The following is a 27,074-nucleotide window of genomic DNA, read 5'->3' as shown; positions in this document are numbered from 1 at the left end:
ACGTTTGGAGCACAGCACTGTATTGTACTGAAACATGGACTGTGGGAAACCGGAACAGAGGAGAATCGAGGCATTTGAGATGTGGTGCTACAGATGGATGTTAAAAGTTAATTGAGACTGTTTAGGTAAGGAATGTGGAGGTTCTGTATAGAATTGTGAAGGAAGGGAAAACACTGACAAGGAGAAGGAACAGGTAGGACATCTTTTAAGACATCAGGGTTAGATTAGACTAGATTATTACTTATTCCATAAATCACGAATACGACACTTCGTAATGATGTGGAATGTGTCAGGTTAATAAAAGGTGTCTATACAAGATGTTATACTATACAAAATATTACACGACATTTAATTTTTTTGGTGGGGGTGGGGAAATTACCCACTTACTACATCCAAAATTTCATCTAATGAGTAGAAGGAGTTGTCATTCAGATATTCTTTTAATTTCCTTTTAAATGCTATATGGCTATCTGTCAGACTTTTGATACTATTAAGTAAGTGACCAAATACTTTTGTGGCAGCATAATTTACCCCCTTCTGAGCCATAGTTAGATTTAACCGTGAGTAGCGAAGATCATCCTTTCTCCTAGTGTTGTAGCCATGTACACTGTATTACTTTTGAATTCATTCGGATTGTTAATAACAAATTTCATAAGTGAATATATACATTGTAGGCTATAGTGAGGATCCCTAGCTCTTTAAATAAGTGTCTGCAAGATGATCTTCGATGAGCTCCAGCAATTATTCTGATTACACGCTTTTATGCAATGAACACTCTTTTACTCAATGATGAATTACCCAGTATATGAGGCCATACGAAAGCGGAGAATGAAAATAGGCGTGGTAATCTAATTTACTGAGATGTATATACTGCAAAATAAACAACAGTTAAAGTAGACGTCGGTTAATGTTATCAATTCAGAAATACTGCACGACTGTGATAGCTACCTGAAGAAAAGTATGTTAGTCCGGCGCCTACAACTTAGTGCTCCAGGAATCTAGACTCCGTAATCGAACTAGGTTGGTGTAATTGACATTAATGCTGAGACCTCACAACCATTGTGGAGACAGCTTTTATGAATGAGAGACCAATATTCTATGTGAATGAGTTTAACATTCCCACAGGGTTTTCAATACTTGAGGATCCGTCGCTTGTCAATGGTCTTAATGAAGCGTTCGAGAATGCAGTTGGACCCTGCCTCCATTTGCCGACTGTGGAGCAGCAGGCAAGTGCATCCCAGAAGCTGAGGGACTTCTACTTTGGCAATGGCACCATTTCCTTGAATGACACGGATACCCTCGTCAATGTAAGTACTCTGATGAAGATCATCGCACGAATGAAAAATATTTCCAAACTTGTTGTTTACTAAATGTTTCGTAACTATGCAGTTTGCATGTCAATAATGTTCTTGTTGAATAATTCTTGTTAAGAAAAGTTTCAAACTTATTCTCAAATCCTATTCCATCTCTTTATCTCAGAGTATGGGAATACATAAAAAGCTTCAATAAATTTATCTACTGGTAATCTGCCCAATATGTATCCGTTATGGGTAGCCAATAGGAAACGTGAGAGAGAAACTGAACGTTAAATGCTGGCCGCTGCAGAGCGTCAGTTTGAAGCCACAAGCTATGTTTCCGACGAACACTTACAGCTAGCTCAGATGCGATTTCTTTCCTATACCTTTTTCAAGATATGTTCCAACACAAAACTAGGACCACCTGATCCCCCCCCCCCCCCCCTAAGAGAGGCTGCAGCCCTCACAGACCAACCTCAATGCTCTCATATGTGCTCGTGCATGGAACACGTTGATTTTATTAATTTTTAACCAGTCCTTTCACTCATAAATTCCTGCAGATGCCCACATCCTCATCAATCTGATCGGGTCAACTACAGCTGAAGTATGTACTCTGCGAAATAATAGATATTGTTTACAGAAATTTCTCTGTCCTGTCCATCCTCGTATATGCTGGTCTCCACACTGTACTATGACGAAGTGAAGCACATATTCATACCCAACACTTCTGGAGTTAAATTATGTCAAGTACTCCATATGAACGAAAAATACGCAAATTGGAACTCCAGGTTAGTGGCTGACGTTCGAACTGTTAGTGGGAAGGTATTCGAATATTTTGTTTGTCATTGATGGGGTCGCCTGACGGTGAGAGTAGTCAGGTGGTGCAACAAAAAATAACCCTTTCCAGTGGTGTTTTAGTCGCAGCACAACATAATGAATGAATAAACTGTAAATCAACGAAACAGAATTTTATGTCACCATGAGCTTCACTCGAAAAATACTGTTAATGTTTTATTTTAGTATGTGCTGTTCCTAAGATCTGAATGTGTTGTCTTCGTGGCGAAGGATGAGTGAACTAGTTTCAGTTAATGGTTGTCAATCTGTATGAATGAATGCACACTTAATTTAAGTATGGTGTCCTGGATAAAGTTGACTGGTCGTAGGTTCTGCTGCGAGTTCCAACTTTAAATGAGTACATACGGTCACGAGACCAGTTACTAATGTTTTAATTGTTTCAGCGCTGAAGATTTAAGCCATTTCACTGTAGAATGATCTTATTAATTTAGTCTTCCCATGCCATGAGGACTTTAGCGTTAACGACTGTAGCGTTACCTTTGAGCGTTACCATATCTAGGTCTACAACCGGGAAGACTGCAAACACTGAATGATATTCGCCTTGAGCGATGATCCATTATCCACTTGGTTGGGAAATCTACTGATGATACAACTGTTTCTGCCCTGGAAAGGGATCTTAACTTTGCTCTTATGCGTTTCACCATCAGTAGTGGACTTCGTCTGTTCCATTGAAGAGGCTGTGCGCAGTTTTGCAACAGATTTATCAGAGGGTACTCACCTCGACTCTGCCTTGACGGAAGGCGTGTCACAGACGAGCAACATTGTTCCTTTGAGATAGCAGCTGTCGGTAGCTTAGAGGGTTCATGGATACAGTGTTAGTCACAGGAGATAAAGGTAACGCTATCGTGCTCATGCCACAAAAGGACTATGTTACGAAGATCGATGTTTTTTTAATTTTATTCAAAAATCGCAATTCTAAAAGGATTATACTAACTGTAAAGTGAGCCAATTAATGGAACTTTCGACATCTCTACCAAAAGAGGTCATTAATAGACTCAGGCCACGTAGTTCAGCTCCATCTAGACAGTAAATATTGCCAAAAATACACTAAGAAGGTGTCCCTCTATGACCTACTGTGGCAAAAACAAGAGCAGCCATTTACGGTCGAAGTACTTGGTGCCTTTACTCAAACCCACTGCAAACGTCGTACAGGAAATTCTACTGATATTATCAACAGGCTCAAGTCACCTAAGTTGGAAATCAACGACTTATTGGGCATTTTTGATGTTGCTTCACCTTCTACAAATGTGCCTCTGATGAACGCATTACATTTCATTCGGAAAAAGTTTGGTGCTGACATTACAGCATTATTTGAGCGCACTCTCTCTTCGATGCACTTTTTATTTAACAACGAGCGTTTCGAAAAGTCTGACCGTGTTGTTATGGGGAGTCCTTTGTCTCCATTGGTGGCCAAACAATTTACTGACGATTCTGAACAAAGAACACTGACAAGTTTTAAAGCCAACAGTATTTTGACGATTTCATTATGATACTTTCACAGTTTGTCCTCATGGTTTAGACGTTCACTGAGAGTTCCTTCATCATCTGAACTCCATATACGAACACATTAATTTTTTATGGAGACAGAGAAAGGACGTTGTTTTAGACGTCTCTGTGCAACGTAAGAGAGAGGGCACATTTGGACTTTTGGTAGTACGAAAGGCGTCTCATAGAGACCTATATTGACAGGATAATAGTTCCCCACTATCCGGTACAACGGTACAAACAATGGGGGCCCTGAAGACCTAAATCCACCGTGTCAATACCATTCAAGATGCCAATGAACTGCAAGCAGAACTGGAAAGCTCCAAAATCTTATCCTGAACAATAGATATTTGTATCAGCAAATATAGAGCAAGTTACAGACATACAAACAACGGAACAAGGACAAAGACGACGGCTTAAGAATAACAGCATAGTTACCACAAACTGTCTGGTAAAAGTATTCAGACTCCTGACAGCGAACATTCTCATGGGGGGGGGGGGGGGGGGGGGCGCCTTTATGACGGCTTGAACTCTGCTGGAGACGATTCCAGTGATATCTTTGGATGTCTGTCGAGAAATGGCCGCCCATTTTTCGACAATAGCCCACCCCAGAGTAGGTAGTGGTGATGAACACTGGGGTTTGGAGGTAACTGGACGCTGTAGTTTAGTCTAAAGGCGTTCCTAGGGGTTTATCTCGGGACTACAGGCAGAGAAGTCCGTCTCACGAATGTTATTGTCCACAGACCATTGCCTCACATCTGCTGCTTCATGAGAGGTTGTACAGTCATACTGACACAACAGTTTCATAATCTCGGAAATTTTCCTCTACTACACACAGTACACAACGTTCCAAAATGTGTTATTCTACTTCCGCATTAAGCGTCTTCTTTTAAGCTCAATAAGGGAACAACACACTAACCATGAAAATCACCTCCCATAACACCTTCTCTGTACTTTATTGCTAACAGTACATGTGAAGAGCTGCCGGACCATTGTACGTCCTTCATTTTAATTCCTTACATACGATCGCTGCTGCACCTGGACTGCTGGCAGCTCTTGGAACTCTCAAGTGATTCTCTCCGCTGAATTCATAGTATGTTTCTGCAGCCACCCACTGTAATGCTCGATCTTCCTTGTCCGTCAGTATATGAGGTCTGGGTGGTTTTTATTTTGATGTGGTTGTTTCTTCGCATTTCCGCTTCTCAGTCACATCACTGTCAACTTAGGCAGGTTTAGAAGAATTTAAATGTCCTTGATAGATTTGTTACTCAGGTAACATCTAATGACTAGTCAACATCCGAAGTCACTGAGCTCTTCTGACAGACTCATTTCACTGGTACTGCTTCCCTACTGACAACAGTATTCCCTACCTCCTGGTATATTGGCGGGTCCTCATCTAGTAACATCTATTGACCAATTGTGTATTATTTAGGGGGTCCAGATACTTTTGATCAATAGTGTATACTGGGAATGTTTCCACGGAAGTAGGCACAATTGTACACTGTGTGCACGACTGGTTTGTTACTCTATTATCAACTGCATCTGCCCAGGGAACCCTTGCATGATCATGTTGTGGACAGTTTGGTGAGACTTTCTTGCAATGGTCAGTAATCTTTATTCTCTCCTTATGCGTGATCCATTGTATCTTGGTTACTCCCGCGCCTACATGATATTTGTGTTGTACCTCTAGTCCACTGTTGTGAACTAATCAAAGAAGCTCGGTTTTGTTTTGTTACTTGGCTGCATGTGGCCTATTTTCTGGATTCCTATTCGTGATTAACGGAGAATATTTGTCAAGTTTCAGACTTGGTAGTCCATTCGCAATGCTTCTGAGCAGCGTGGCTGGCTTGTCTCCGCAAGTCATGCTGTCTGTCGTATCATTCTACTGGATCTCCACTCTGACTTTTTTGTCACGCTTGCCAGCCTCATTTAGTATTTTATTAAAGTAGTGTTCAAAGTTAATACTGTTAAGGTTGATTTTACACAGCATGCCTCATATACTCTATTGGCCATTAAAATTGCTACACGAAGAAGAAATGCAGATGATAAGTATTCATTCGACAAATATATTACACTAGAACTGACATGTGATTACATTTTCACGCAATTTGGGTGCATAGATCCTGAGAAATCAATACCCAGAACAACCACATCTGGCCGTAGTAACGGCCTTCATACGCCTGGGCAATGAGTCAAATGGAGCTTGGATGGCTTGTACAGCTACAGCTGCCCATGCAGCTTCAACACGATACCACGGTTCATGAAGAGCAGTGACAGGCGTATTGATATGAGCCAGTTGCTCGGCCACCATTGACCAGACGTTTTCAGTTGGTGAGAGATCTGGAGAATATGGTGGCCAGGGCAGCAGTCGAACATTTTCTGTATCCAGAAAGGCCCGTACAGGACCTACAACATGCGGTCGTGCATTATACTACTGAGATGTAGGGTTTCGCAGGGATCGAATGAAGGGTAGAGTCACTGGTCGTAATACATCTTAAATGTAACGTCCACTGTTCAAAGTGCCCTCAGTGCGAACAAGAGGTGACCGACACGTGTAACCAATGGCACCCCATCCCATTACGCCGGGTGATAACGCCAGATGACGAATACACGCTTCCAATGTGCGTTCACCGCGATGTCGCCAAACACGGATGCGACCATCATGATGCTGTAAGCAGAACCTGGATTCATCCGAAAAAATGAAGTTTTGCCATTTGTGCACCCAGGTTCGTCGTTGAGTGCACCATCGCTGGCGCTCCTGTCTGTGATGCAGCGTCAAGGGTAACCGCACCTATTGTCTCCGAGCTGATAGTCTATACTGCTGCAAACGTCGTCGAACTGTTCGTGCAGATGGTTGTTGTCTTGCAAACGTCCCCATCTGTTGACTCAAGGATCGAGACGTGGCTGCACGATCCGTTACAGCCATGCGGATAAGATGCCTGTCATCTCGACTGCTAGTGATACGAGGCCATTGGGATCCAGCACAGCGTTCCGCATTACCCTCCTGAACCCACGGATTCCTTATTCTGCTAACAGTCATTGGATCTCGACCAACGCGAGCAGCAACGTCGCGATACGATAAACAGCAATCGCGATAGGCTACAATCCGACCTTTATCAATGTCGGAAATGTGATGGTACGCATTTCTTCTCCTACACGAGGCATCACAACAACGTTTCACCAGGCAACGCCGGTCAAATGGTGTTTGTGTATGAGAAATAGGTTGGAAACTTTCCTCACATCAGCACGTTGCAGGTGTCGCGACCGGCGCCAACCTTGTGTGAATGATCTGAAAAGCTAATCATTTGCATATCACAGCATCTTCTTCCTGTCGGTTAAATTTCGCGTCTGTAGTTCGTCATCTTCGTGGTGTAGCAATTTTAATGGCCAGTAGTGTACTATTTAGTGTATTGCATTTTATGACAATACTTTGTATTCAATGCTCGCCAGCCTATAATACATTGTCATTTTATTGAAAAAGAGTTTAGCGCTTAGTGCTTTCCCAATTGGCTCAATTCATTGTCCTCCTGTACTTTAATAGAGTAGTATTAATTGTTTTCTGGGCTTTTCAGACTGGTTTATGCCTTGGTGTTATACTTAACTATAACTGTTTTATATCCTGCCTACCTCTGTGTATTACATGACTGGTAAACCATTACTTAATGCGTTATTTATCACGGATCTAATTCTACGCTTTTGTGTATCTGGTGACACCAAACGATTTTGTAATACATCTTTGGAAAAGGTACCTGGTTTGGTAAGGCAGCTGGGCAGCTGATTACATCATGTCTGTTTTGCCTGTCATTTGCTATTTTCTGAACCAGCAGCCTGTGTGACAACTATCTGATCATTTGTTTATTTACTGATGATGCCCATTGGCATCAGCTGATTCCATCTACATAGTCGGTTTTTGTCGCTGTTTATTTTCCTACAACCTTGAAATCAAGCGCTTGTCTTGCCACGGTGTTTAACAGGTCAACTGTAAATGATTAAACGCAACTATTTTCTTCAAAAATCCCGTTTGAGTAAATCTAAGCGACACCGTTTAAGGGCGACGTATAGTGTAAGTTGAAACTGATATTTTGCTCGGCCATTGCGCAGTAACAGCTCTCTGTCTTTAAGCTTAAGATCCTGAAGCATCTTCAGCGATTGTAAATTTTTTACAAGTCCGCCTGCCATTAACACTTTTATCTTGTATATGACGCAAATGCTATTAAGGTTCCTGGTGTTGCAATTTGGTCCACTTAAGATTGGTTGGCGTTACGGTAAACTGACCTTCATGACCGAGGCATAACGACCCTTGATGAAACATGTATGTAAAATTGTATTAATTGAAATGGCTTCGCCGTGGGAGCCACATATCATCGGGCCTTAAGTCTTTTACACAGTTCATGAGAATAATTTTTTGACTGGCTTCGCCCTTTAACTCGTTGTTAACCACTTGTACTACTACTGCTTAAAACATCAAAATATTTTGACTACATCGTAGTAGACACTTGTGATTGGGCCGTAAGTCATTTGTGCAGTTGCTAAGTATAGTGTGCAGATATATTATCTTGATAGTATCTGTAAACGGGCATCGTCCTCCAGTGATTAAGACGTTGATGACTACGGTTTAGTAGTTGAAATATCTGATAATTTCATTTTGGCTTCTTGTTGTCTTTTAATCATCATATTAGTCCCACGCTTCTAAAGGATTGTATCAAACTTCGTTTTTTCTTACTGTAAAAGGTTTAATCATTTTGTTAAATTAATGCCCTAGCACACTTTATTTTATGGTCCAAGGACCTTTCCACCCGCCAAACAGCTCCCCGCTTCAAAGACTTATGGTTGAAGTTACCTTACGTTATCCATCTATGATTAAATGCAACGAATTTCTTCAAAAATCGCATTTGAATATATCTAAGTGACTCCTTTTAACGGCGACGTTTGTTATAAGTACAAACTATTAAAGACGACTTCGAGTTGGGCAAGGTTGGTATTTGTGGGATTTTGGGCGAGTGTAGCAAATGTTATACAGGACAAACAAGTCTTCAGGATCGCACAGTGGAACACCGGCGGAATACTCGCCTCCTCCAAACCAGAAAGTCTGCTGTCGCCGAAAACTTTAATTCTACTGGTCATTCGATGGAAATGAGTGAAACCTCAGTTACATCGTATATGTCAAACGTATGGTCCCTGTTAGCAACGTATCAATGGAAATACGAGTATATGAGTCGCTTATCAATCGGGCTACACACTACATGGAATTCTCTCACAGAAAAAATTCGTGCTCTGCGTAGCCGGCCGGTATCATTCTGCAATTTTACAGTCTAAAGACGATTGATCCGATATCGCCGGCCGGGGTGGCCGTGCGGTTCTAGGCGCTACAGTCTGGAACCGCGTGACCGCTACGGCCGCAGGCTCGAATCCTGCCTCGGGCATGGATGTGTGTGATGTCCTTGGGTTAGTTAGGTTTAAATAGTGATAAGTGCTAGGGGACTGATGACGTCAGAGTTTAAGTCCCACAGTGCTCAAAGCCATTCGAACCATTTTTTTTAATCCGATATCGTTGAGGCCATCTTCCACGGTGGAAGGCTCGTGGCGCAGCGTGCTGAGTAATAGTAAAAGCGCACGCGCACGAGCAGCATATACGCTGTGACAACTGGATTAATCACGCATGGTCTTCAATAGTATTCGTTTTATGCAGCCCGCCATGAATTCCTCTCCTGTGCCGACCTCTTCATCTCAGAGTATCGCTTGCAACCTATGTTTTCAATTATTTGCTTGATGTGTTTGAATTTCTGTCTTCCTCAACAGTTTTTGCCCTCATCAGCTCTCTCTAGTACCATGGAATCCATTCTCTGATGTATTAACAGATGTCGTATCATCCTGTCCATTCTCCTTATCAGTGTTTTCCGCATATTCATTTCCTCTCCGATTCTGCGTAGAACCTCCTCATTCCTTACCTCATTAGTCCACATAATATTCAACATTCGTCAGTGCACCACATTTAAGTGCTTTGATTCTTTTTTTCCGTCCTGGTTTTCCCACAGTCCATGTCTATAGAACGCTATGCTACAAATTTGTACTCTTAGAAGTTTCTTCCTCAAATTGTTTGATAATAACAGGCTTCACTTAGCCAGGAATGCATTTTCTGCCACTTCTAGTCTGCTTTTTATGTCCTCCTTCCTTCATCCGTCATTGGTTATTTTATTGCCGAGGTAGCAGAATTCCTTAACTTCATCTACTTCTGTCCATAAATCCTGATGTTAAGTTTTTCATTTGTGATACTTCCCATTACTTTCGTCTTTCTTCCATTTACTCTCAATCATATTCTGCACTCATTAGTTTGTTGATTATATTCAGCAGATCATGTAATTCTTCTTCCCTTTCACTCAGGATAGTAATGTCACCAGTGAATCGTATCATTGATATCCTTTCACCATTCTTCCACCATTTTACATTGTCCAATTCTTTCTCCAGGTCGGCAGATCCAATGAACATGTCTTGATTTTTCTTTAGTCTTGCTTCCATTATCAACTGCAACGTCAGAATTACTTCTCTCGTGCCTTTACCTTTTCTAAAACCAAACTGATTGTCATGTAGCACATCCTCAATTTTCTTTTCAATCCTTCTGTATATTATTCTCTTCAGCAATTTCGACTCATGAGCTGTTAATCTGACTGTGCGATAATTCTCGCACTTACAAGCTCTTCCAGTCTTCTGAATTGTATGATGATTTTTTCCTGAAGTCAGATGGTATATCGCCACACATTCTATACTCCGACTTGAATAACATTTTGTTGCTACTTCTCCCAATGATTTTAGAAATTCTGGTGGAATGTTATCTGCTCCGTCTGCCTTATTTGATCCTAAGCCCCCCAAAGCTCTTTTAAATTCTGATTCTAATACTGGATCCCCTACCAATTTAAATCGGCTCTTGTTCCTTCTTCTATCACAGCAGTCAAATATTCCCCCTCACAGAGGCTTTTGATGTATTCTTTCCACCTATCCGCTCTCTCCTCTGCATTTAGCGGTGGAATTCCCGTTTCTCTCTTAATGTAACCAACCTTGTCTTTAATGTCATCTAAGTTTGTTTCGACTTTCCTGTATCCTGGGTCTGTCCTTCCTACAATCATATATTTTTCGATTCCTTCACCTTTTTCGTGCAGTCATTTCATTTTATCTTCCCTGCACTTCCTATTTATCTCACTCCTTAGCGACTTGTATTTCTGTATCCCTGAGTTTCGCGGGAAATTTTTGGGCTTCCTCCTTTCTTCGAACAACTGAAGTATTTCTTCTGTTACCCATGGTTTCGTCGCATTTACCTTCTTTATACCTATATTTTTTCTTTCGAACCTGTATGATGATCATTTTTAGGGACGTCCACTCCTCTTCAACTGTACTGCCTACTGAGCTATTCCTTATTGCTGTATCTATGGATTTACAGAACTTCAAGTATATCTCGTCATTCCTTAGTACTTCCGCATCCCACTTCTTTGAATATTGATTCTTTCAGCCTACTCTTCATCGCTACTACATTGTGATCTGAGTCTCTATGTGTTTCTGGGTACGCCTTATACTCCAGTATCAGATATCGGAATCTCTGTCTGAACATGATGTAATCTAACTGAAATCTTCCCGTATCACCCGGCCGTTCCAAGTGTAGCTCCTCCTCTCGCGATTCTTGAACAGAGTATTCACTATTACCTGCTGAAATTTGTTACAGAAGTCAATTAGTCTTTCTGCTCTCTCATTCCCTGTCCCTAGCCCATATTCTCGTGAATCTTTTCTTCTACTTCTTTCTCTACAATCGAATCGGAGTCCTCCATGACTATTAGATTTTCATCTCCCTTTGGGTACTGTATTACCATTCCAGTATCCTCATATACTTTCTATACTTTCTCTATCTCTTCATCTTCAGCTTGCGACGTCGGTATGTGTACCTGAACTAACGTTTTCTGAGTTGGTTTGCTGTCGATTCTGATAAGAACAACAATATCTCTGAACTGTTCACAGTAACACACTCTCTGCCCTACCTTCCTATTCATAAAGAATCCTACTCCCGTTATACTATTTTCTGCTGCTGTTGATGTTACCCTATACTCATCCGACCAGAAATCCTTCTCTTCTTTCCATTTTACTTCACTGACTTCTACTACAACCAAATTGAGCTTTTGCATGTCGCTTTTCGGATTTTCTAGTTTTCCTACCATGTTCAAGCTTCTGACATTCCACACTCCGACTCGTAGAATGTTACTTTCGTTTATTATTGAATTTTTTTCTCATGGGCACCTCCCCCTTGGCAGTCCCCTCCAGGAGATCCGAATTGGGGACGTTACGGGAATCTTCTGCCAATGGACAGACCATCACGACACTTTTCCAATTACTGGCCACCTGTTCTGTAGATACACGTTTCCTGGTTTCCATTGCCTTCTATATCATTATGCCGTTGATCGTTGTTAATTCTTCCGCCTTTAGGGGCAGTTTCCCACCCATAGGACATGAAAGCATCCAGAAACTCTGTCAGCCACTTCGCCCTCTTTGACAAGGCCACTGGCAGAATGAGGGTGACTTACATGTCGGAAGTCTTCGGCCGCCAATGATGATTATTAATCAAAACTTGAGCAGTGGCGTGATTGGAACCTGGGACCGAGGGCGCTTTGGTTACTTAAATTAGACTCTACCCCTGTACTACGGGTGCTATGTCTTGGCAGGAACTTACAAACATTCAGCAGTTTCTGGGAAACTTTAAGTATAAGTAATAGGTCGAACAAGTTTTAAATTTCATTGCTATAGTTATTTATGAAATAGTCGATGTTCATAATCGATCCACTGTCCCATGTCTTTTATCTCTATAGCAGTCTCTTTTTTTTTAAAAAAAAAAAGTCTCTGGTACCATTCTATCACGAGCGTGACAGTATCTTTTCGCCTCATTCCTGTTTGTGTGTAGCAGTCATCAAACAAGTAACTTCACATGTCCTACTTGTGTCTCATATTTCAATTAATTTTTCAAATTTTTCAATTAATTTTTCAAATTAATATCAAAAATGAAAGAGCATAGGCCAGAGATTCACATATTGACAGCACTGGGTGGTATGTTTTGATCTATCAGAGGTCCTTGTAAAGCGGAAGTTAGGTAAGAGTAAAAAATCAAGTCGATGTAGAGATTACGACATCTGGATACCTAGATGGAACTGATCCTTTTGAGTATGAGAATCTCATCCTCTGGAGCTATCTCGTTTGGTGTAAACAGACGACTGGCGTAATTCAATCTTCTTACAATTTTCGTAACACGTAGTTCCCAGTTGTCGCCCATTCTGTGGCTGTAATAAGTACAGGTTTTCTGTGAAATCACCCATGCTGACTCGTCTCTGACTCTACAATTTCCCAACACTGAATCGCACATATTTTGATTGAGATTGTTGGCAAGAATTCATAAGCTGTGTGCTTTATAACGTAATATCATTAGGTAATTATTTTCGAATGATTCTGTCAAGATCCAACGACACCAACTAATATATTGACAATGCGCAGAAGTTCTATAGAAAGTAAAGAACATCATGTGAGCAGTAGTTTTTTATGCTGAAGTTAAATCACTTTAACTCAACAGACGATAATGATAGCTTATTATTCGAATTCTTGTTCTTGATATCTGACATACCATGGAACAAAAGGTCAACATGAACAGCTCTTCAACAAGTCAAGTACATCATCAGAAACATGCGTCTGGAATAAATTACTAGGCTGATACTGCTTCATGAAAACACACCTACAAATCCCAGATCATACATACTCTCTGGACAATACTTTTTTATCAGCCTATGAGTTAATCATCTCCATATTCGTTAATAGCTACTTACCTTGGGAAACAAATTTGGGAATATATAAAGAAGAACATTATTGTACAAAGACTTTATTTTCTTATGAAGTTATTGTCACTGTGTTTAAGAAATTACGTTGGACTGTCTTACTATTACGAGTGTATCCAGTACATTTATATTTCCATTTACAACAATATGAACGTCCAGAAGGTTCACAATTTACATTATTTCGATTATTTTTCCTGCTTCTCTATACATTAAGACACTGTAAAATCTTTCTTTTGTCACCACTATAGCTGCACAGGCGTAATACAAGAAAACAGTTTTACCATTGTTACAGTTTAACAACGATATAGGAACGTTTGAGCCTACTGATTCGTTGGTGAGAAAATTGGCCAGTATCTCCAACCTAACAGTTTATTATTACGAGTTCGACTACAGAGGGGTGAATGTGCCCACTACACCATGGGGTAAGTTCTAGATCAAATCATGTTTTTAATCACAGTTTTCCAAGAGCAAATTCAAAGAATTATTGACGCTATTTCAGTGACTAATAGGGACCGCTAGCTTTTTATTTAGTTTTGCTGTTTAACTGATACTATGCATCGGCAGTTATCATCTCACATAATAAGCGTATTTGATGTATACTAATTCATTCTAATAGAATCCTTCAAAATTGTCTTCGTTTTCAAGATATTTCCACAAATGAGAACATCGAACGTAAGTGGTACGTGTCTTTGTGCTGGGCAAGATTAGAAAATGGCATTACTATGTGGATTATTTGAAATGAAAAGATAAAGACTTCTTTAACTGCCATAATGTTCAGGCTTATTCAGCAGTTAAACACTAGGTCATAATTCAAAATCTGAAATAGTGGCATTATGTTCCAATGCATACCGTTTCTATAATAGGGGATGATACGATGAAGTACGTAAAATAATGTAATTCGCAATATAACTGTAACTCAGTTCCTTAGTTCACCGACAAAATATCACGCATACACCTCAACGCCTATTGTTTCATATTTTGTATGTTTTACAGGAGTTATACATTCTGGGGAACTTCCTTTCCTGTTTTTGAGGAAAGACACAGAATACAATCTGGATCCCGCATCGGAGGAAGAACAAATACGCAGAAACGTGTTGCGGCTATGGACGAACTTCGCCAAATACGGGTTCGTTTATCGTTCCTCAGAAATGTGTGCTGCGTACAGAGTCCTTGTTATATAATCTAAAGTAAACTTGCACTAGTTCCAAGTGTACTTATTCAACTCTGCGAGTATCTACATAGTTTCGAGGAGGACAGCAACCACACTCACATGCAAGCACTTATACTATGTGATCAAAAGTATCGGGACAACCACATGAAATGCAGAATTGGTCACTGTATGTCACAAGAGGCAATTTTGCCAGTAAGAAACGAGGCTCTTGAGGAAGAATGGACTTCCATTCCGCCACAGATATTCAGACCCAACAGAGCTCAAGCTGTCATAAAAGTGGAGGGTGGACGCACCCCATATTAATGTACACTAATAAGAGTCCAGATACTTCTGATGATATAGTGCAGTTTGAACTATAGTGCCGCCCAGAAGATTAATTGACAGTCACTCACCTTCACCTGCCTGTTCTACAGTCAGTGCCGGGATACACTTGATGTGCGAAATCTCTTAGCATAGTTTAGTCAAAAGATCTATTTATCTAATGAAAATACATTTTCCTGGAGACATAGTGTGCCCCGACCTTATCTTCGATAAGAATATAAGCTGAAGTAATGAAATAATATTATGCCAGTGTCGGGGCTTGAAACCGGGTGTCCTACTAACTGGACAGATACATTATACTCTACACCACCCCGGCAGGATTTCCCCATTACGGACAAAGCTTGAGTGTTGTTTCCGTACTGAAGAGCCTCGGAAATACTGACAGGAAGGAGAAAATCAAATTGGGTTGAGGTGTGATTTGAAATTTGCTGAGGGAGGGCACTGGACTGAGGTAGTCCGTGCAGTTCTTGCAGCCTCAATGCCAGGGTGGTGTGGTGGATAACACATCTGCTCAGTAACGAGGACAATCGTTTTCAATACCCAACCTTGCGACAATTTTTATTCATTACTTCAGCTTCTATCCTTAGTCGAAAGAAGTGCATGGGCTCATTAAGGGATGCCGGTGGTTTACCGCTCCAATTACTACCATATTGTGGTCGTAAATTACATGTCTGATGTGTTTCTGTTCATGCATTGTCAATTCATATAGAACAAGACGCTCAGTAACATACAAATATCATCTCAGTTGACAACGACACCAGACTGACGTAGTGGAACATCATTTTACTCAACTCCATTGCCGATACAGATCACGTGGGAGTCAGTTTGGCGTCACCAAGGTCAATTGCTCATTCACATTCGTATAATTCCTCTGCAACCCACACTTTATTGAGAGGGTTCATCGAACCACTTTATAAATATTTCTCGACTTTTCCACTCTCTGTAAACACGTGGGAAAATGAACAAGTAAATACTTTCATGGAAGCTCAAGTTAGTCCAATTTTATTACTATGGTCATTTCTCCAAATGTAGGCGGTGGTCAACAAAATATTTCCGCCTTCGTAAGGGGCAGTTGGCGATTGAAATTTTATGAAAAGATGTCGATGCAACGAAAAATAGTTTTGTTTTGATGATCACCATCGCAGGTTGCTTACCATACCTGTGATACACTTTCCCTATTCCTCGATAACAGGATACGCGCTGACCGTCTTAGACTTTGTAGATATCCGCCGCCAGTCCTATTTAACAAGCCTTCCATACCACACAGCCATGCACCAGCAGAGGCCGAAGAAGTATTGTGTAGGTAATCACTGGTTCCCCTTCCCCTTCTCCTTTCTCAGAACATTTCGTGTGAGATGCTTGCTGTCTATTTAGGATGTTCGAAATTATAATCGTTAGATCCTTAGATTTTTTTGAGTTATCAGTGATCTCACTGCTTTGATGAGGACTGCCACAAAATCGCCTCTTGTGCCAACCTTATCACCTCAGATTAGCACTTGTAACCTACATCCTCAATTACTTTCTGGATGTAACTCAGTCTCCGTTCTCTTCTATAGTTTTTACACACGACATCTCCCTGCAGGACCACGAATGTTATTTCCTGATGTCTTAACAGTTGTCATATCGTCCTGTCCCTACTTGTGGTCAGTGTTTTCCAGACATTTCTTTCCTCGCCAATTCTGTGGAGAACTCTTCATTCCTTGCCTTATCAGTCCACCTAATTTTCAACGTTCGTCTTCAACATCACATGAAAATTGCTTCTATACTCTTCCGCTCCTGTTTTCCCACAGTCTATGTCTCACTGCCATAGTATGCTGTGCTCCAAATGCACATTATCAGAAATTTCTTTCTCAAATTAAAATGTATGTTTCACTATTATGTGTCTATTGGTCAGGAATTTTCTTTTTGGGAATGCTTGTCGGAATTTTATGTCTTTCTTGCTCCATCCGTTACGGGTTATTTTGCTGCCTAGGTAACAGAATTGCTCAACTCATTTACTTCGTGATGACCAATTCTGAAATTTAGTTTCTCGGTGTTCTCATTTCTACTACTCGTCATTACTTTTGTCTTTCTTCGATTTACTCCTCTCTCTCCATTTTCTGTTCCCATTAGATTATTCGTTTCATGGCATTTCAATCAACAGATCCTGTAATTCTCCTCCCCTTTCTCTGAGGACAGCTATGTCATCAACGAATCTTAAAATTCATATCCTCTTACCTTGTATATTAATCCTACTCTTGAACCTTTCTTTTATTTCAGTAAGTACTTCTTCGACGTATAGACTGAATAGCAATGGCAGACTACTACACGCCTCATTACACCCTCTGCAATCCTTGTACTTTGTTCTTGGCGTGCCACTCGTATCTCTTGGCTCTTGTAGAAGTTGTATATAACCCGTCCCTCCCTGCAGCGTAGCCTTACTTTCCTCACAACGCCGAATATCTTGCATCATTTGATACTGTCGAACACTTTTTCCAGATCGACAAATCCTATGAACGTGTCCTGATTTTTCTTCAGGTTTGATTCCATTATTAACCACAAGTTAACAGTGCCTCTCTGGTTTCAATACATTTCCTAAAGCCAAACTGATCGTCCTCTAACAGATCTTCACTTTTCTTTTCCATTCTTCTGTATATTATTCTTGTCAACAACTTAGATGCATGAGCTGTTAACCTCACGGTGCGGGAAGTCTCGCACGTGTCAGCTCTTGCATACGTTGGAACGGTGTCGATAATGTTTTTTTCCACAGTCAGACAGTATATCGCCGAACTCATAAATTATGCATCCCAGCGCCAGCGTGAATGATGGTTTTTTTGTAATTCCCCCAAAATTTTTAAACTCCGATGGAATTTTATCTGTTCCTTTTGCCCTATTTGATTTTAAGTCTTGCTAAGCTCTCCCAAATTCTGATTCTAATGGCGTATCCCCTTAGAATTCCCTTTCCACTCTTAACGTTACCACTCTTTCTTTTAATTTTACCGAAGTTTGCCTTGACATTTTTATGTCCTCAGTCACTCCTTCCAACAATAATTTCTTTTTCGATTCATTCACATTTTTCGTGCAGCCATTTAATCTTAGCTTCCCTGCAATTGCTATTTTTTTAATTCCTAAGTGAACTGTATTCCTGAATTTTATTGAACATATCTGTACTTCCTGCTTTCATTGATCAACTGAAGTATTTATTTTGTTACCAATGGTTTCTTCGGAGGTTCCTGTCTTGTATCTACTTCTTTTGCTCCAACTTCTGTGGTAGCCAATTCTATAAATATCCGTCCTTCTTCCTTTGTACTTCCTACTGAGCTATTTCTTATTGCAGAATTCACACCATCAGGGCACTTGAAGTTTATTTCTTCATTGTTAGTAAATCCATATCCCACTTTTTGTGTAGTTCAAATGATTCAAATGGCTCTGAGCACTATGGGACTTAACTGCTGAGGTCATCAGTTCCCTAGAACTTAGAACTACTGAAACCTAACTAACCTAAGGACATCACACACATCCATGCCCGAGGCAGGATTCTTACCTGCGACCGTAGCGGTCGCGCGGTTCCAGACTGTAGCGTCTAGAACCGCTCGGCCACTCCGGCCGGCCTGTTGTCTAGTCTCCAAGGCTTCAGCCTACTCTTCATCCCTGTCAGATTGTGGGCTGCCTCTATATTTGCCCCTGTGAACGCCTTAAAATTCAGTATCTGATTTCGGAATTTGTGCCTCACCATGATGTAATCTCACTGAAAGAACGCTGTATCACCTTGTCTTTACTAAGCAGACATCCTCCATGTGATTCTTGAACAAAGTATTCTTTCTTACCACCTGAAATTTGTTGCAAAACTTAGTCATTCTCTACTCTCATACCAGTACCATTCCCATATTCTCTTGTAGCCCTTTATTCTCCTCCTCCCCCTTCAACTGCATTTCAGTCTGTCGCGACGATTAGAGTTCCATCTCCTTTTACTCATTGAATTACCCATTCAGTATCCTCATACACTGTATCATCCTGTTCGCCATCCGCCTGCGACGTCGGCTTGTATACCTGAACTGTTGATGTCGGTGTTGGTTTGCTGTTGATTCTGATGAGAACAACCCTATCACTGAACAGTTGACAATAGCTCACTCTCTGTCCTACCGTCCTATTCTTAACGGATCTTGCTCCCGTTATTCGATTTTCTGCTGCTGGTGATATTGCTCTATACTCGTCTGACGAGAAATCCTTGTCTTCTTCCCATTTCACTTCACTGACCGCGACTATATCTAGACAATGGATCAGGGGCACTACGTCAGTAGTGTGAGGATAAGTTGACAATTTGTGTCTGACGGAAGGCGTGCTGGGGTAACCCGAAAAGATGCGGTGGCTCAGTAGTCAGTGCATCTGACTAGGAAGCAGGAGACCTGGGTTCGAAATCCGGTCCGACACTAACTTTCAAATTTCCCCGCTGATGTAAATCGATGCCCACTAGCAGTGACATGTAGTAATTTTTTGTGTCATTGTATCTATAATGGTTTCTGCATTGTCATGCCGTTGATCATAGCTGATAAGAAACAGCCTTTTAGAGGCCGTTTCCCATCCAGGGACTATAGAGTGCCCTTTCCCTCTGTCAAATGCTCCGCACTCTTTGACAATGCAGTTGGCATAATGAGGGTGATTTCCTATGCCGGAAGTCTTCTGCTGCCATTGCTGATGATTTTTATTCAGAATTTAAGGAACGTCGGTGCTCGAATTCGGGACCGAGGGCGTTTTGATTACTAATCACAGACACTCCCCTAAAACATGGGTTGAATAGTCAACCTTTCATTTTGTTTGATTCAGCGTATAAGAGAAATTTAGCGCAATTTTGTTTCGTATTCACGAGAAGGACCTCACACTAATTATTGTTTAAGGTCAGTCAGTGATTTTCGCATTATGCAGTAAACCTGTCGAAATAGTTTTGAAGTTGCTTTTGAAAAGTTATCAACATGCTAAAAGACATCATCTGCAAACAATGTAAGAGCGCTACTGAGGTAGTCCCCTAAATCCTTTACATTAATTAAGAACAGAGTCACTTCCTCGTGGGACTGTAGATTTCATTTCGCGTGTCACTAGATGGCTTCCGTCACTTGCTATGGACTGTGGCATTTGTGACAACAAAGCCACGAATCCAGTTACACATTTTACATGGTACTCTATAGGCATGTAATTTTATTAGAAGCAGCTTCCGTGGGATGGTGTCAAAAGCCTTCGGAAAAACTAAAAATAGGGAATCAACTCGAGATCACTAGTGACTACCAATTGTTACTTCGTGCGTCTAAAGAGCCAGTTGTATTTCACAAGAACGACGTTTACCGAACCCAGACCGGTATTATGTCAAACGATAGTCTTCTTCGAGGTGTATCACAATGCTGGAACAAAGAATATGTCCCAAAATCCCACTATAAATCGATTTCAATGATACAGGTCCTAATTCAGTGGATTACATCTATTTCCGTTCTTGTGAATTTGTGTGACCTGTGCTATTTTCCAGTCTTTAAGCACGGACCTTTAGTCTAGCTGGCGGTTAATGCTTCTTCATCGGTATACTCTGAAAGGGATCGTAATCTGTGTAAACCGGATGGGAAATTTGTCTTTATTAAGGGAATTAAGTTGCTTCTTCTCATTCAAATTACTCTTGGAAATATGTCTTCGACCTTTGCTTTTGCTCACAATTTATTAATGAAGAGCGATAGGCTGAGGTTTAAGATACAAGTCAAGAAGAATCAATACACAAAGAAACGGTATATGGAAGTACTAGGAAATGAAGAGATACGCTTGAAGTTCTCTACGGCTTTAGATACTGCGATAATGAATAGTCCAGTACGGGTTTAACTTAAGAGAAATGGACATCTCTAAAAAGTGATTTCACAGATGTTGGAAAGTAAAACATAGGTACAAGGAAGGTAAATGCAAATGAACCATGAATAATAGAAGAAATGCTTCAGCTGGAAGATGAAAGAAGAAACTACAAAAATGTTCAGGGGAATTAAGGACCAGAGAAATACATGTCGCTGACGAATGAGGTAAATAGGAAGTACAAGGAAGCTGACGTGAAATGGCTGCATCAAAAATGAGGGAAAATCGAAAAAGAAATGATTGTCGGAAGGACTGAGTCAGCATATAGAAAAGTCAAAACAACCTTAGGTGAAGTCAAAAGAAAGAGTGTTTTCAATTAGAGTGCAAAAGGTACTCTACTGTTAAATGCAGAGAAAATAATGGGTAAGTAGAAGGAGTACCTTGAGAACCTCTATGTTCGATGTTCGAATTTCTGAGAAAATAGGGGTAAGCTACTGGGAGAGACGGGTAATATTCAACATATCCAGGAGCCAAGAGGAGATAATAAGAGTGGAAGACCAAGAACGAAGTGGACTAAAAAGGGTGTAAGATAGGGATTTCGTCTTGATTGTATGATAGAAGAAGAAACAGCAGCCGATAGGGAAGAGGCAGCGGATAAACTATTAGAATCACAATTTAGAAGAGCTTTGGAATACTTAAAATAAAATGAGGCAGAAGGTAGAGAAAAAATTCCATCGTAAATTCAAAGACCATTGTGGCAAGTAGCAATAAAACAATTATTCTTGTTGGTTTGTAGAAAGTATGAGTCTGGCGATATACCAACTGACTTCCGGGAAAAACATCATCTGCTGAATCCCAACGACTGCGCTGACAAGTACGAGAATTATCGCACTATCAGCTTAACAGTTCATTCATCTAAGTTGCTGCCAAGTATAATATACAGAAGAATGGAGAATGAAATTGAAGGTCTGTTAGAAGACGATCAGATTGACTTTAGGAAATTCAAAAGCACCAAAGTGACAGTTATGATCTTGCTGTTGATAACGGAAGCAAGACTAAAGAAAAATCTAGACAAGTTTATCGACTTGGGAAGAGCGTTCGATAATAAAAAATTTTACAAGATGTTCGAATTTCTGAGAAAATAGGGGTAAGCTACTGGGAGAGACGGGTAATATTCAACATATCCAGGAGCCAAGAGGAGATAATAAGAGTGGAAGACCAAGAACGAAGTGGACTAAAAAGGGTGTAAGATAGGGATTTCGTCTTTAACCCCGACTGCTCAATCTATACATCAAAGAAGCAATGATGGAAATAAAAGAAAAGTTCAAGAGTGGGATTAAAATTCAGGATGAAAGGACATCGGTATTAATGTTTAATGACAACAGTACTATCATCAGTCAGCTAACGACGTAATGTTACTTCGCCCTCTTACCTTTGTTGTCTTTTAATACTGCATGTAAAAGCAGTGATTAAAAGGTTTCCTTTGTATGGCCACACAATTCACAATCGGTACGCCAATCAGGAAAAATCGCCTTGAGCATTGAGGCAATCACCCCAACGACGCACCAGGTTGAAGATAATTGTTAGGTAAATCATCGTGCTGTGGTACGTGAAGCAGTCCGAAACAGCCTGCTGCACGCCTTCGTCAAAAGGAATCGTCGACATTTCAGGCTTTTTGGAAGTGTACTATGCCATGTCCATCTAATGGAGAGGAATCAGGACTACAGACCGGGAGCGCGAGCGTCTCCCACTTGAATTGGTGTAATTTCTGCACTACGATATTCGCAGTATGGGAACGTGCGTTATTACGAAGCAGCAGCACCTCTCGTCGCAGTTTTACCCGACGTGTCATCTTAATTACACTCCATAAATTCTTCATACGAGGGTTGGAACTTAAATAGTGGCAACTATTTATTGACAACCGATGCAAAAGAGGTACATGTTTGCACCTGTTACTGCCCTTCAAAGAAGTCACCAGCGTTGTGTAGGACCTGTTGCCAGAAATGTGGAAGGCGTAGTATACCGTTAGCAGAGACTGTTCTGTTGGTGGTGCGAATGGAGCAGTCTAAAGTTATGGTGATTCTCGCGTACGACTGTGATAGTGTTATCCTAACCCATTACGTTCCTCCACGGCAGGCCGTCAATGCACAGCATTACTGTTCATTTCTGGAGCATCACATGCGAAAGAAGCGGCGACACTTTCTGCGCAACCCACCCAATGTGCGGGCGCATACAGCGCAAGCTGCGGCTGCTCTCTTACCCTGGATTTTGATCCTTGCGACTTTGATTTGATTCCGAAGATGAAGAAACCGCTTCGTGGCATTCGCTTCAGAACTGTTCCAGAGATTCGACAGGCAGTAGACCGCTCCCTTCGCACCATCAACAGAACAACGTACCACAGTACAACATACGAAATAGAGACGAACATTTTGATACAGTATTGTGGTCTATCAACTCGGAAAACTACATCAAACTGCCCTACAAAAAGTACTTAAGCTACAGCGCACGTGCGTCGAGCGAGGTTTCCAATGTTCTCGCGATCTCTTCGCGCAAACTGTTAGTCCTTTTTATTTTTTGCAAATTTAATTTACTTTAATTGTGTATTGAGAGACTTTTCCTTGGAGTGTGCGGTTTTCAAGTTATTAAAGAAAAACGTACAAAAGTGATATTAAACGTGTTTTATCTCGGAAAGCATTCGCAATAGTACATATGTCCATATGAAGTTTTTTTTCAGAATTACTAATACTATTGCGTCTCAAAGCATGTACCTTTCCTCCTGACTCACCCTATATAAGATTTAATATAAGAAGATAACTTATCAAGCAGAAAAGTAAAAGACAATACAGTGGTATTTCCTTTTACAGGAACCCCACTCCTGAGGCGGACCCTGTGGTGTGGGAGCCATATGACCTCACCAGTCGCAGCTACCTGCTAATGCAGGCCAACTTCACGCTCTCGCACGACAGGCTCGGAGAAAGGATGGATTTCTGGAACAAGAATGTGCCCCTGCTGCCGTATCCCAGCACCATCTGACACACTAGGTCTCACGTAATGAGTAGTGGTAGCGGACCTACGCATGACAACGATTTGTGCTGGTGACATGTTGAAACTTACGTTAAAATTAAAAATGAAATTGTAAATGACGTACTCGAAAATGTATCACTGTGAACTATTTATGATTCCTTTTAACCAATGTATTCGACTGCTGGCAGTTCTGTAGCTCTTATCATCATTTGCTTATGTTGCCTGGAGATCTGTCACAATATACAACGACCTCATTCTGCGTATGAGTTCTGAACTATTCCACAGCTCATCTACACCACTTTAAGATGTCTAGAGATACCGTTGTTCACGTTGAATCAGTAACGTCTGACCGATAGTACTACAGAATTATCTGCCATCATACCTTTATTACCTGTCACCTGCTACCACTGTTCCATCCAAACCAGCGAGATTGCGGTGTGAATCTCTCGGGATATTCTAATTTTAGCTACCTTTATTTGACAGTACAGTGGCTATTAAATAGCATCAGTACTAAGGCAATCTGATTATCATCTCCTCCTAGACAATTTAAATGAGGCTAGTTCGTTTTATTAGTCGTCGAACGAAGTCTAACACTTGTCCATAATCTTTACTTCATACACGGTACTTATATGATCAATAAATTGAACTACTTCCTACAAATCGGCGATAAGCTGCTGCTGGTTGTACATCACTTTCAATAGCGTAAGTTTGTGCCCATAAATATTTAGAATTCCTTGTTACAGAAGAGAATGTCTTCTGTAAATCTGAATGATCAGGTAGAACAAAAATTCCGCAGCTAAGCTACTACCCTACCGGTTCAAAAAGTACTGGAACTGTAACGGTGGTGAGACTTCAAAGCTCTTTGGAATTTCCCTAGAAACACTGTTTCTTGTCAACTCACGACCACTGAGAATAGGTGCCTACTGTCCAGATGAATGATAACGTTTTTGCTGTTTGACGATACACCGGAATATGGTTCCATTTACAAACATGTAGCACGTAGACATTAAGTCCAGTCGCACATACATACAAGTACTACACACATATTACTAATATTAAACATTCCACTGAAGTATGACGACACAGAGATTCGTTACGTTATGGGGCACAGCACGTGTGCATGGATGAGGATACTTTGTACCACTATTAGTCATTCCCTCCTCTGTTCCATAAACGAATGGCGCGAGGTAAAATCGGTTGTCTCTCTATTTCCGTACGAGATCTGATTTATCTCATCTTCGCGGTCATTGAGGGTGATGTACGTTGTTGGCACCAGAATCGTTCTGCAGTCTGTCACAAACGTCGGTTTTTTAAATTTTCTCAGTAGTGTTTCCCGAAATGGACGTATTTTTTCCACCAAGGATTCCCATTTGAATTCAAGTACCATTTTACCACTTCCTAAAATCTGCTTGCTGATATAACCGACCAATGTCTTTCTTTAATCTAACATGGAAGGGATCCAAAACATACTAAAAGTAATGAAGAATGGATCGACCACTCACTTTCCTTACAATCGACCTTACGCGTTCAATCCGTTTCATGACGCTTTGCAGCGTTACGCCTGGGTATTTATTCGACGTGCCTGTCAAGCAGCACACAATTAATACTGAAACTGAAAATTGCAGCAGTATTTTTCCTACTCAGGTGCCTTAAATTATCCATGTTACACAATATATAATTTGACAGGGCAGTTAATGTATCCTCTATTTTGTTAATGACTCAAGTCTGTTAAAATTCTATTCATTCAGGCTGTTTGTAATGCATGCTGTAAGGATGTGGATGTGTGTTGCAGCACTTGTAGATGTGTTTGCGGTTGTTTATATGTATTATTTCTTTAATTTTATTTCATTTCTTACTCATTAGACCAAGGCGGGCTGCTAGTTAACTTCAATATTTTTACCCATGCTTTACAAGATGGAGAATATGGCAGGGAATTCTGAACTTATTTTATTTTTCATTGCACAGATTTTTCATTCTCTATTTGTGAGAATTAGGTGGGACTAAGGGGCAATAATACAACGCCTTGACATTGTATAGTTGACTGCCAGATTTTCAGCATGTATTATTTCCCTATCGCAAGTTTCTGTTTACTACGTAATATTATACAACACAATTTTACTCTTCGGCATCGTTCACTCACAGAGATACAATACAGTTATCGTTTACTTTACATAGGAAGGCGTTACTCCGACACGTTGAATGCAGAGGTAGTCTTTACCTTGAGTTACTGTTACTGACGAAAGAATATCTTTGCTCTGTTGCCTGGAAAACAAATATGGCGCTACCTACCACAAGTCGTGGCTCATCGTTTGACTAGATTTTTCTGAAACAAAGAACTGTCCATAACAGTATACCGACTTTTTCTGGCAGCCCTTAAATGCTGCACAAAACAGCTACTTTTACTTCTTTTTATACTTGACGTTTCTTCAGAATACTTACATATTTCATCAGATGATAATTTGTGTATCAATATATCTCCCATCGGATCAAAGAACTTTATTTCATATGCTGGTAAAAATCCCGCCTGATCAATAAACAAAACTTTTAGCTATCGTAAGTTAACCTGAGCGGTGTCTACAAAAGTACGTATTGCAACAAATTCTTAAATGAACTAAATCGAATGAAATAAAATGAATGGATCCACTGGAAGAAATCAGTGAAAACATATTAGCTTCAAGTACTATCACTGCAAACTGTCCAGGTATACTGGAACTGTTGTGTTACGAATATATGGCAGCAACTAAAAATTTGTGCCAGGCTGGATCCAATTCGAAATAACTGCTAATAGCCACCAATTGTCTTCAGGCATTCTTTTTTTGTTTTGTCTGAAATGTAGTTTTATCAAAACAGTTTTTCCCACAGCAAACTATCTCCAAATGACAAAATGGTAGTAAATAAAAATGTCTTCTCTGATGTAGCGGCCACGCGGGTTAGCCACGCGGTCTTAGGCACCTTGTGCTGTTCGTGCGGCTCCTCCCGTCAGAGGTTCGAGTCCTCCCTCGGGCATAGGTGTGTGTGTGTGTTGTCCTTAGCGTAAGTTACTTTAAGTTACATTAAGTAGTGCGTAAGCCTAGGGACCGATGACCGCAGTAGTTTGGTCCCATAGGAACTTACCACCACCACCATCTGATGTAGCGCTATGAAAGTTGCGAGTGATATGTCCTAAAAAATATCTTCCTTTTTTCGGCAGCTGTCTTCATACTGGGCTGATGTAGCCTATCAGTCACAATTTTTTTGGTCTCGCCAATCTCTTCAGCTAAGAGTAGCACC

General features: G+C 40.7%; 1 protein-coding gene across 1 annotated transcript in view; it reads left to right on the top strand.

Annotated features, from left to right (window-relative positions):
* The window catches only part of LOC126176805 (cholinesterase-like), a 69,789-nt gene extending 45,848 nt beyond the window's left edge, over positions 1-23,941 (top strand). Inside the window, exons 7-10 of the mRNA XM_049923985.1 lie at positions 1,126-1,307; positions 13,782-13,911; positions 14,483-14,615; positions 23,645-23,941. Coding sequence (XP_049779942.1) covers positions 1,126-1,307; positions 13,782-13,911; positions 14,483-14,615; positions 23,645-23,813 — 614 coding nt within the window. The 3' untranslated portion in view covers positions 23,814-23,941. The remainder of the gene's footprint in view (positions 1-1,125; positions 1,308-13,781; positions 13,912-14,482; positions 14,616-23,644) is intronic.
* The last annotated feature ends 3,133 nt before the right edge of the window (positions 23,942-27,074 follow it).

Source organism: Schistocerca cancellata, chromosome 3 (assembly GCF_023864275.1).
Source record: "Schistocerca cancellata isolate TAMUIC-IGC-003103 chromosome 3, iqSchCanc2.1, whole genome shotgun sequence".
Taxonomy (NCBI): Eukaryota; Metazoa; Arthropoda; class Insecta; order Orthoptera; family Acrididae; genus Schistocerca; species Schistocerca cancellata.
The sequence above is the reverse complement of the archived record's forward strand: the minus strand, read 5'-3'. Positions and strand labels throughout refer to the sequence as shown.